The following is a 12,250-nucleotide window of genomic DNA, read 5'->3' as shown; positions in this document are numbered from 1 at the left end:
AACCCCCTTTCCCCCTCAAGAGCAGATCTTAAACTGAATTTGCTAGAATACTTCATTTCCCCTGCATCGCTTTTGCTCTATAAATAGATTCTTAGGCTTTGTTCATTTCATTTGGAGAAGGAAGTTCTGTCTTCAGGACCTGTATAGAATTAAACACTGGAGGCAATTGCTCTTTGAGGTTTTGCCTGCTATTCCTCTCGTTTACACATCTCTGGGCAAGGTTGATTCTAGGAGACAATGCTGGGAATTCCATCTAATTCATGGTCAAAGCTGGGTCTCTCCAGGGGATTTCTCTCATTCTGTTTGGTACAAAGGCAGCCCTGTCTGACAGCATCCGCCTCACAGCGTCGCTCTGCAGCGCCATCTGACACTTGGCTCTTAACCACGGTTTCTTCCTGCCTGTCTTCTGAAGAAGACGCTTCCACGACAGAGGTGGCAGAGGTGGAGAAGCGTAGACAGGCAGGGCAAATCAGAGCTCTACTTTCCCCGTGAATGAGAGTCATGAACCTACCAAGTGTCTTCACGTATCTCTTACTCCAATTCATCCGAAGATCTTTGGCATAAGCAAATACTGTCTAAATCAACCCTTTGTCCTTGGCGATTCTGAGCATCCACAAGTCATTTCTGAACACTTACTTTCCTAGACGCTTATATAGCTCGTGCCTTTTACAGTTTCTTCAACTATGAAAATAAAATAATCACACACAAATTTTACTGACAATTTTTTTAACCATCAAGAAAAGATACAACCAAGTCCAAAAATATCTCTTGTGTGACTACTGCTAAAGCATGCTAAATAATTTTCATAAAAGTAGATGTTTAACATGAGTTTGAGCAAGCTCCAGGAGTTGGTGATGGACAGGGAGGCCTGGCGTGCTGCAGTCCACGGGGTCGCAAAGAGTCGGACGCGACTGAGCAACTGAACTGACTGAACTGAGATGTTTAATAGGAAATTCTATTTCATAGAATTTTAATAACCCTTAATTCAAATACATTTTATGACTTATGAAATTGATTTAAGAGAAAATTTCAAATCTTACTGAGGAAGAGATCCCTCTGCATTCTGGAATCATTGTCTACACCAAATGGAAAATTCAGAAGAAAGAGCTTATTTGGAGCAACTGCCATTTAAACCACTACCTTCCTTGGTTACACTGCTCTTGTTAGTTGAATGGCTTTAAATTCTAACAGATTGTTTCAAAATGTCATTCTGCTTCTATTTGACTGAATACTTTGTGCCGTTATTCTCTTATTCATTATATGAGAGTCTAAAATTTCCCTGTGCCAGACAATACATCAACAGCTGGTGATATTGAGTTGCCTTTACAAAAAAAACTCTTGGCCTCAAAGAGGTATTATTTGATTTCAAAAGTTATGATATGTCTCTTCTCAGCATATGTTACAGCTGGGTTTTCAGAAGTATATATATACTTCACATATTTGTTCACATAAAATTTGACAAAGAAAGAATTTGCTGTAAAAGAATATATTGTCTCTTTCTTTTTTTTAAATAAATTTATTTATTTTAGTTGGGGGCTAATTACTTTACAATATTGTAATAGTTTTTGCCATACATTGACATGAATCAGCCATGGGTTTACATGTGTTCCCCTTCCTGGACCCCCCACCCACCTCCCTCCCCATCCCATCCCTCTGGGTCATCCCATTGCCCCGGCCCTGAGCCCTTGTCTCATGCATCGAACCTGGAATGGTGTTCTGTTTCACATATGATAATATACATGTTTCAATGCTATTCTCCCAGAACGTCCCACCCTCACCTTCTCCCTCAGAGTCCATAAGACTGTTCTATGCATCTGTGTCTCTTATTCTGTCTCGCATATAGGGTTATCGTTACCATCTTTCAAATTCCATATATATGCATTAGTATACTGTATTGGTGTTTTTCTTTCTGGCTTACTTCACTCTGTATAATGGGCTCCAGTTTCATCCATCTCAATTCTCAAAAAACCAGCTTTTAGTTTTGTTGATTTTTGCTATGGTCTAGAATATATTGTCTTTTGTGGTTTTATAAGGGGAAATTACCTAAGGACATAAAGTATAAGTAGGGCATTACAATGACAAATCCTCTCTGAGGCACCGTATTATGTACTGGTATTTGAATTTTGACCTCTCATCTTAGCATTTCATACTTACTGGAGATGAGCCTAAGTAACCTTTGTCCCCTCAGCTCATCTACAAGCATGGGGGAAAAAAAGCAAAACCCAATATGATAATAAAATCCTTCCTTTTTGTTCAAATATAAACTTTTTAGATGAGCAGATTAAGTCCCAGATACATTAGCATTTGTCTAGTTGTAGTTTACTGAAGCAAAAGCACCATCTGAAAATCAAGTTAGAAGCTGATGACTTCTTTAACAAATGCATTTATTTGTGTTTCATTTAGGTGTTTTTAAATAGCAAGCTTTTGTAGTATATTAAGTGATTGGAAATTAAATATATATATCTGAAAACATGACAGGTATACAAAGCAAAGTTTACCTGGAAACTCTAAATCTTTTTCCATTCCCTACTTCTCTCCCCCACAGCCATATCTAATTTGGGATCCAGCTGCTTTCAAAGAATCATAGTTTCCATTAGAAAACAACTCGTTTGGCTATCCTTTCAGAAACACGATCCAAGCGAGTGAGCTGCACATCGCAGTTCTCTGGCCCTTTCGTCCTTTGAATCAGGGCTCCTGGCTTCTCCAGGTCACGTATCCCTTAGAGATGCTATTATATAATGAAATAAACTTACTGTTTTCTTTAACACTTTGAGAGCATAAGGCTTCTGGGTCCCCTTCTGTTTGCATCTGTACACAATGGATGTAGCACCCCTTGAGGGGGAAAAAAGACAAAAAGAAAATGTTATGCTCTCGGTAAGAAATTAAGGGGAAAGCTCGAAAATAAGTATCTCTTGCAGTCACCCTCATAACGACAAGTGTTTTACATTCTACTACAAGACTCGACAATCTTGAGAGGACTTTCTTCTGTATAATTAAGGATACTGTGCTTGACCTTCCTGTTTGCCCTTTTACTTCTAGTCCATCTCTGTACAGCAGTGACCTGCTGCATTCAGTCACGTCTGGAGTAAACCGGCTCCTCAGGTAGACACAGATTTTGTGGGACCTCTACCCAGTCTCACAGCCTGTGACCCTTCCTAAAGGCGGGCACCTGGAGTACAGCAAAGCTCACAACTTCAGGGGGAGGCTTAAGCCCAGCACTAGGCCAGAAAGGTCAGGAAAGCCTCCACTACTCGGCAAGGTGCTCGGGGACCTTTGAGAATGTACACTACATCACCGGTACCCTGCTACTCTCCGCAAACCAGTATTAGCCCTATAGAGATACTGGTTCCTTTGCTTTGATGAATACTGTTACCACTTACACACGCTCTAACAAAAATGATTATGTGCAAAGTCCACGAGAAAATACTATTGAAATGGTTACAGATATACAGAGAAAAAGCAGGTTTATCCCTCTATAAAAGATTTGAAGACGCACAGGAAATGTTTACCTGTAAAGGAGAATGGTAAGAAGAGACTCAATAACTATCTTTATCTACGTGATACATGTGTGAAGTTACTAAAACAAGAACATTAAACAGCAGGACGTTGTGGTCCTGATGCACCCTCTCCAGACATGAGAGCAAGAGGACGAGACAGAGACAGAGAGACACCAACCAGGCTCAGGGACAACCCTAGGAAGGGGACTTCAGATACATCTGAAGTAAGAGCGGCTGAAGCAAACTCGTCAGACTCTGAACATCAGGCCAAAGGACTAAGGAAGGCAGTCCTAAGGAATGCATCTTATGATACATTCACTCTAGTGGTTCTGAAATTCTAAGAACAAAAGAAATTCACAAATCAAACATTCCTAGCTCCCTTTGCCCATTAAATTTTTAACAGAGCCTCCAAGAGTCAGGAATTGGTGATATAAATGCTAATGCTACTGCTGCTGCTAAGTCGCTTCAGTCGTGTCCGACTCTGTGCGACTCCATAGACGGCAGCCCATCAGGCTCTGCCGTCCTTGGGATTCTCCAGGCAAGAATACTGGAGTGGGTTGCCATTTCCTTCTCCAGGGCATGAAAGGGAAAAGTGAAAGTGAAGTCGCTCAGCCGTGTCCGACTCTTAGCGACCCCATGGACTGTAGCCTACCAGGCTCCTCCGTCCATGGGATTTTCCAGGCAAGAGTACTGGAGTGGGGTGCCATTGCCTTCTCCGATAAATGCTAATAGGTAAGAACAATTCCAACACACTTAAAAAACTGGGGGGAAGACAGAACACATACACAAAGAAATAGAGCCGCAATGGAGTAAATGCAGGTGAATAGAGATCCTACTTCAACTGCTCTAAATGATACCCATGTGAAGCAAAAATACCAACCGTTCACTGTGGTTATGGCATATGTAGAAGTACGAGGTATGACGACATACCACAAAGAGTAGAGGAAGAAACTGAAAAAATACTGCTAAATCCTTGTACCACAAGTGAAGTTGTACGATTATTTTTATAGTAGACTCTGATTAATTAAAGATGTATATTGTACAACCCAGGGCAATGAATAAAATAAAAATTAAAATTTTTATTAAACAAAATAAAAATTTTAAAATAAAAAAGTCAATAATGAAGCTAAAATGGAATCAGAAATGAAGTACTGGGGGGACAAAACAAAAGAAGAGATTAAAAACAAAACAACTAACACTATGGTATATTTTAGTCCAATCATATAAATGTTACATCAAATGTGAACTTTACAAGCGTATCAATTAAAAAACAAAGGTCATCAGTCACATGCTAAAACAGACTGCACTTAACCTTCAGCCTCAATTTGTAGCCATGATCCGAACAGATAATTCCATATTGTTTCAGGGAAATTTTGTTTATGTTGGAAATCTACCACTCTAGGGTACCGTCCACATTTTTGGACATGTATAAACTCCTTCAGTCAGTGATTTGCTTCTAATGAATAATTTATTCCTTCAGGTTCAAAAAAAAGACCGTCATATTACATGAAAAAATCAAGACCAAACTCTACATTGTGTACAATAAACCCATTTGAAATATAAAGTGTTAAAAGGTTTAAAAGAAAATGATAGAAAAGAGATACTATGCAAACACTAAACAAAAGAAAGCAGGAGTAGCTCCATTAATATCATGTCAACCAGACTTCAGAATAAAGGCAAAGATGAACATGACTTAATTACAATATTGAGGACAATTCCCCCAAATGACATTACAAACGTAAGAGTGTATGCACCTAGCAACAGTACTTCAAAATACATGAAGCAAAACCTGATGCAACTGAAAGGAGAAACAGACAACTCCCTGAACACAACTGGAGACATCACCACACTCTCTCAGCAGTTAATAGAGAAAGCAGAAAATTATCACCAAAGATACGGAGGACGTGAACAACATTATCAACTAAACTAAGCTAAATGCTTAGAGATGTTTAAATGTTTAGTGTTTTAGAGAACACTATGCAAAACAGAAGAATATACCTTCTTTCTGAAGTTAAAACATTCATAGCCTCTATTTCCTGACTTAGTATAAAGAGAGTTGTTTTGAAGGAAGAATAAGTTCAGTTCAGTTCAGTCGCTCAGTCGTGTCCGACTCTCTGCGACCCCATGAATTGCAGCACGCCAGGCCTCTCTGTCCATCACCAACTCCCGGAGTCTACCCAAACCCATGTTCATCGAGTCGGTGATGCCATCCAACCATCTCATCCTCTGTCGTCCCCTTCTCCTCCCACCCCTAATCCTACCCAGCATCAGGGTCTTTTCCAATGAGTCAACCCTTCCCATGAGGTGGCCAAAGTATTGGAGCTTCAGCTTCAACATCAGACCTTCCAATGAACACCCAGGATTGATCTCTTTTAGGATGGATTGATTGCATCTCCTTGCAGTCCAAGGGACTCTCAAGAGTCTTCTCCAACACCACAGTTCAAAAGCATCAATTCTTCGGTGCTCAGCTTTCTTCACCGTCCAACTCCCACATCCATACATGACCACTGGAAAAACCATAGCCTTGACTAGACGGACTTTTGTTGGCAAAGTAATGTCTCTGCTTTTAAACATGCTATCTAGGTTGGCCATAACCTTCCTTCCAAGGAGTAAGCGTCTTTTAATTTCATGGCTGCAGTCACCATCAGCAGTGATTCTGGAGCCCAAAAAAGTAAAGTCTGACACTGTTTCCCCATCTATTTCCCATGGAGTGATGGGACCAGATGCCATGATCTTAGTTTTCTGAACATTGAGCTTTAAGCCAACTTTTTCACTCTCCTCCTTCACCTTCATCAAGAAGCTTTTTAGTTCTTCTTCACTTTCTGCCATATGGGTGGTGTCATCCGCATATCTGAGGTTATTGATATTTCTCCCGGCAATCTTGATCCAGCTTGTGTTTCTTCCAGCCCAGCGTTTCTCATGATGTACTCTGCATATAAGTTAAATAAGCAGGGTGACAATATACAGCCTTGATGTACTCCTTTTCCTATTTGGAACCAGTCTGTTGTTCCATGTCCAGTTCTAACTGTTGCTTCCTGACCTGCATACAGGTTTCTCAAGAGACAGGTCAGATGGTCTGGTATTCCTATCTCTTTCAGAATTTTCCACAGTTTATTGTGATCCACACAGTCAAAGGCTTTGGCATAGTCAATAAAGCAGAAATAGATGTTTTTCTGGAACTCTCTTGCTTTTTCGATGATCCAGCGGATATTGGCAATTTGATCTCTGGTTCCTCTGCCTTTTCTAAAACCAGCTTGAACATCTGGAAGTTCACGGTTCACGTATTGCTGAAGCCTGGCTTGGAGAATTTTGAGCATTACTTTACTAGCATGTGAGATGAGTGCAATTGTGCGGTAGTTTGAGCATTCTTTGGCATTGCCTTTCTTTGGGATTGGAATGAAAACTGACCTTTTCCAGGCCTGTGGCCACTGCTGAGTTTTCCAAATTTGCTGGCATATCGAGTGCAGCACTTTCACAGCATCACCTTTGAGGATTTGAAATAGCTCAACTGGAATTCCATCACCTCCACTAGCTTTGTTCATAGTGATGCTTCCTTAGGCCCACTTGACTTCACATTCCAGGATGTCTGGCTCTAGGTGAGTGATCACACCATCGTGATTATCTGGGTCGTGAAGATCTTTTTTGTACAGTTCTTCTGTGTATTCTTGCCACCTCTTCTTAATATCTTCTGCTTCTGTTAGGTCCATACCATTTCTGTCCTTTATTGAGCCTATCTTTGCATGAAATGTTCCTTTGGTATCTCTAATTTTCTTGAAGAAGTCTCTAGTCTTTCCCAATCTGTTGTTTTCCTCTATTTGTTTGCACTGATCGCTGAGGAAGGCTTTCTTAAACTTGTAGATAAATGGAATGGAAAAAAGAATCCAGAAATAGTTATACATATACATGACTAATTGGTTTCTGACAGAGGTAAACAGGCAATTTAGTGGAGAGAGGTAAATAGGCAATTCAGTGGAGAAAGTTAGTCCCTCCAACAATAAGCAGTGCTGGAACAACTGGATACATATATGCAAAAAACAAAGGCAAAAACAAAAAGCCTTTATCCAAGTTCCACTCTACCAAAAAATTACTCAAAATGGATCCTAAATACAAGTGTAAAACCTATAAGTCTAAATAAAAAAAGAAAGAAAGATTTCTGACCTTTAGTTAGGAAATGATTTCTTATATACACAACCAAAAGCGTGTGCTAAGTCACTTCAGTTATGTATGACTCTGTGACCCCATGGACTGTAGCCCATCAGGCTCCTCAGCTCATGGGCTTCTCCAGGCAAGAATACTGGAGTGGGTTGCCACTCCTTTCTCAGGGAGATCTTCCCAACCCAGGGACTGAACCCACATCTCACGTCTCCTACACAGGCAGGCAGGTTCTTTACCACCAGCACCACCTGGGAAACTCACACCCAAAAGCACAGTGATTCAAAGAACAAATAAACTGGGCCTCATTTACCTTAAGAAAGCTTGCCTTCTGAAAGCCACTGACAGTGAGAAAATTTTTATAATCATATATCTGATAAAGGACTTGTCTCTAGAATTAGAAACTAATTCCAATAATAAGAAAATAATGCATTTTCAAGATGGGCGAGAGACTGGAACATATACCTCACCAAAGAAAATATATGAATGGCAAAAAACACAAAGAAAGATTGTCAACACCATTAGACATCAAGGAAATGCAAATTAAAACCCCAAGGAGATACAACTTCACTCTTATAGGAACATCTAGGAAAAGAGAGAGAGTATCATGGCTTACAAGGATGCAGAGCAACTGGACTCACACACTGCCGAAGAAATGAGAAATGATACAGCCACTTTGGGAAACAGCTTGGCAGTTTCTTATAAAATTAAGAATACCATTTGACTGAAAGCAATGTTTGTTCACAAACTTGAACATAAATCTTTATAACAGCTTATTATTTGTTAACACGGCAAACAACACCCATATCCCTCAGCTGAGAAATGAGTGGCATACTATCCATAAATAAACAGACATGAACTGGAGTACAGACGACCACGTGGATGATTGTCTAATGTAACAGCCTGAGTGAGAGAAGCCAGGGCCAAAAGGATACAAACTGCATGACTCCACGTACACAATACTCTTGCAAAGACAAGACTTCGGGACTATAGGGACACAAAATCGATCAGTGACTCAGAAGTGGAGAAGGGACTGAATATAAGTGAGTATGGGAGAATTTCCTAGCTTAATGAAATTGTTCTATATCTTGCTTGTGGTGGTTTTTACATAACTATATACATTTGTCAAAATCGGTAGAACTGTACAATAACTAGGAAAAATTTATAATGATATAATTATAATTACATAATTTATAATGATACCTTAATAAAAGTACAACAAAAAACCTTTCCAAGAAAACTGTATTGTTCAAAAGTAGCCAATAACATTCAACTTATGCTATTTTCATTTAATGGCAACTGGTGACAACAGAAAAAGAAAATGATAAAGCAAAAAGAAATATAAAGGGAAGTGATTTGCAAACACTGAAGAAAATGAAAAATCTAATTTTAATTTTATATAATTGTAAAATTAATATTCAAAAATATATGCAAAAGAAACTACATTAAATAGCATCCATTCCTTAATTTACTTATCACATTAACCTATCACTAACTCCAATATATAAATTATTATCATAACAAAAGCTTTCAAAGAAATGTTAACAAAATGTATTCTTGTCTAATCAACCTCAAGATACAAGTATGCTGGAAATAACTTAAAATTTAAAAAAAATTTGTATATGAGAATCCAATAAGAATGTCCAATTTATTTTGCTAAGTAAGGTGTTAACATTAATAGGACTAATTTTTTCCCAACTGTACTGAGATAAAATTGATATATAACATTATGCAAATTTAAGGCATATAATGTAATGATTTGGTATAAATATATATCACAAAATTTTTTCCACAATTAGTTAATATACCCATCACCTCACATAGTTATAATTTTAGAAATAACTTTTTAAAGGATGGAAAGATTAAAAGAATAGAATCACCTAAATAAATGTAAATGAAAATAATACTTCAGTAATTTACTCTGTATTCTTTACTGAAATTAAACAAGTAATTTAAATCATTTAATGTCTATAAATGTAATTTTAGAAATGAACCACACTTTCAGTATGTTCATATAAAAATCATGGCAAATAGATGGGGAAACAGTGGAAACAGTGGCTGTCTTTATTTTTATGGGCTCCAAAATCACTGCAGATGGTGACTGAAGCCATGAAATTAAAAGACGCTTACACCTTGGAAGGACAGTTATGACAAACCTAGACAGCATATTAAAAAGCAGAGACATTACTTTGCCAACAAAGGTCCGTCTAGTCAAGGCTATGGTTTTTCCAGTAGTTATGTATGGATGTGAGAGTTGGACAGTGAAGAAAGCTGAGCACCGAAGAACTGATGCTTTTGAAGTGTGGTGTTGGAGAAGACTCTTGAGAGTCCCTTGGGCTGCAAGGAGATCCAACCAGTCCATCCTAAAGGAGATCAGTCCTGGGTGTTCATTGGAAGGACTGATGTTGAAGCTGAAACTCCAATACTTCGGTCACCTGATGCGAAGAGCTGACTCATTGGAAAAGACCCTGATGCTGGGAAAGATTGAGGGCAGGAGGAGAAGGGGACGACAGAGGATGAGATGACTGGATGGCATCACCAACTCAATGGACATGGGTTTGGGTGGACTCCGGGAGTTGGTGATGGACAGGGAGCCCTGGCGTGCTGCGGTTCATGGGGTCGCAAAGAGTCAGAGACAACTGAGTGACTGAACTGAACTGAACTGAACACTTTTAGTATGTTCATATAAAAATAAAAATATTATGTATATTAACAGTAAATTTTTAATACATAATGAATCTTTTGTTAAAGTGTTATATCCAAATTTTAAGATAAATTGCATAAAGAGAGAATTACCATAATATTTCTTGAGATATAAAGGAAGCAAAGAGATTACAACAGAGGATTTTATATTCATGGAGTTATTCAACTGGAAAAAAAATTTCACTATTCATTTCTATTCATGTATAACACATTCTTTAACAAAAAGGCCAAAGACTGCAGAAACTATTTCAATTAGAACTTTTTTAATGCTAAGATTTTGGTGAAAAAAAGTCAATACTTTTTTGGAGTCTGGGCCTGACTTCTATTTTCAAATTCGCTTTCTTTCAAAAAAATTTAGGAACAAAACCACATTTTAGGTCCAGCCTTGTCTGATATGGTGGATGATTTTTTAAAAAGTTAAAACTGTTGACTACTATGTTTCACTGCAGAGAAAGTAGTCAAACCTGTCATGCATTTGTAAAACCATTTACAATATGTGTATATGATGACCATGATACTAGGTATATGCTATTATATATACATACAATATATAGCATATATATATAGTGCATATAGTATGGGTTTCCAGGTGGCTCAGAAGGTAAAGAATCCACCTGCAATGAAAGAGATGCAGGAGACACAGGTTTGATCCCTGTGTCGGGAAGATCCCCTGGAGAAGGGCATGGCAACCCACTCCAGTATTCTTTGCTGGAGAATCCGATGGACAGAGGAGCCTGGAGGGCTATAGCCCACAGGGTCGTAAAGACTTCAGACATGACTGAAGCGACTGAGAATGCATGCACGCAATGTATACGGTGTAGAGAATACTGGAGTGGGTAGCCTTTCCCTTCTCCAGGGGATCTTGCTGAACCAGGGATTGAATCGGGGTCTCCCGCACTGCAGTTGAGCCACAAATCCGCCTGCAATGCAGGAGACCTGGGTTCAATCCCTGAGTTGGGAAGATCCCCTGGAGAAGGGAAAGGCTACCTACTCCAATGTTCTGGTCTGGAGAAATCCATGGACTGTATAGACCAGGGGGTCGCCAAGAGAGTCGGACACGACTGAGCGATCACACCATTTATATATGTTAGGTAGTTAGAATAGGAAACAGGAGTCCAGAGTGGCGGTGGCTAAAGACAAGGAAGGGAAAAGCCTGCGAAAATAAAACAAAGGAAGGTCCGAGGACCGGAGTGAGAACTTCAGGTAGAACAGCACTCCTGGCTAACCCCAAGTCACATAGGGCAGGCTCAGGGGGAGGAAAAAACATATAAAAAGAGGAGCCAAAGCGCTCTCTCGCCCTTTTTTCCTCTCCCGCCCTTTTTTCCTCTCCTGTGCGCTGGGGCATTCTTCTCTTCGTGTCTTTGGGTTGACGGTCGGCAGGTCCTCATGCTTCGAGGATGGATTTTCCTGCTGTTATCTAAATAAAAGAGCTGTAACACTGAGCTGTAGCACTGATTTATCTAAGAGCTATAACATGGTCTGTTCGAGACCTGAGAGCCGTGACCCGCCGAGGGCTCTAAGGTCCGTCACTCCAAATCTTTGTTGTGACGAGACAGAACCGAGGAGCGTACACTCACGTGACGTATATATATGTATAGTGCAGACACGTACACCATTGCCCTGGAGAGCTGTTGAAGCACTTGATGTTGGTACCTGGCCCTGTGTGCCAAAACTTATGGACATGGAGGGAAAAGCACCAGATATAATATTTATTTTCCTGAAGACATTTTAAGCAGAGTCCCTTTTCTATCTTTTCTCCTTTTAAAGAAACAAGATTGGCTAAAGATTGGTCTTATTTTCCCTTCAAAAGAAATCCAAGTGCATGGACATGACTGTCCACACACGAGCAGAAACAGATATCCCAATGCTCTCAGAAGGCCAGGCAGAGATCAAATCTG

The 12,250-nt window shown here is 39.5% G+C and overlaps 1 protein-coding gene across 5 annotated transcripts in view; it reads right to left on the bottom strand.

Moving 5' to 3' along the window:
• The window catches only part of CAMK4 (calcium/calmodulin dependent protein kinase IV), a 227,221-nt gene that overhangs the window by 105,959 nt on the left and 109,012 nt on the right, over nucleotides 1-12,250 (bottom strand). For all 5 annotated transcript variants that reach the window (XM_081501518.1, XM_081501519.1, XM_081501521.1 and 2 more), the window contains exon 2: nucleotides 2,754-2,832. In XM_081501518.1, coding sequence (XP_081357644.1) covers nucleotides 2,754-2,832 — 79 coding nt within the window. The remainder of the gene's footprint in view (nucleotides 1-2,753; nucleotides 2,833-12,250) is intronic.

The sequence above is a fragment of the Giraffa tippelskirchi genome, chromosome 6 (genome assembly GCF_054371585.1).
Source record: "Giraffa tippelskirchi isolate mGirTip1 chromosome 6, T2T-mGirTip1v1.2.pri, whole genome shotgun sequence".
NCBI lineage: Eukaryota > Metazoa > Chordata > Mammalia > Artiodactyla > Giraffidae > Giraffa > Giraffa tippelskirchi.
Note: the sequence above shows the minus strand (reverse complement) of the source record. Positions and strands in the feature narration are given on the sequence as shown.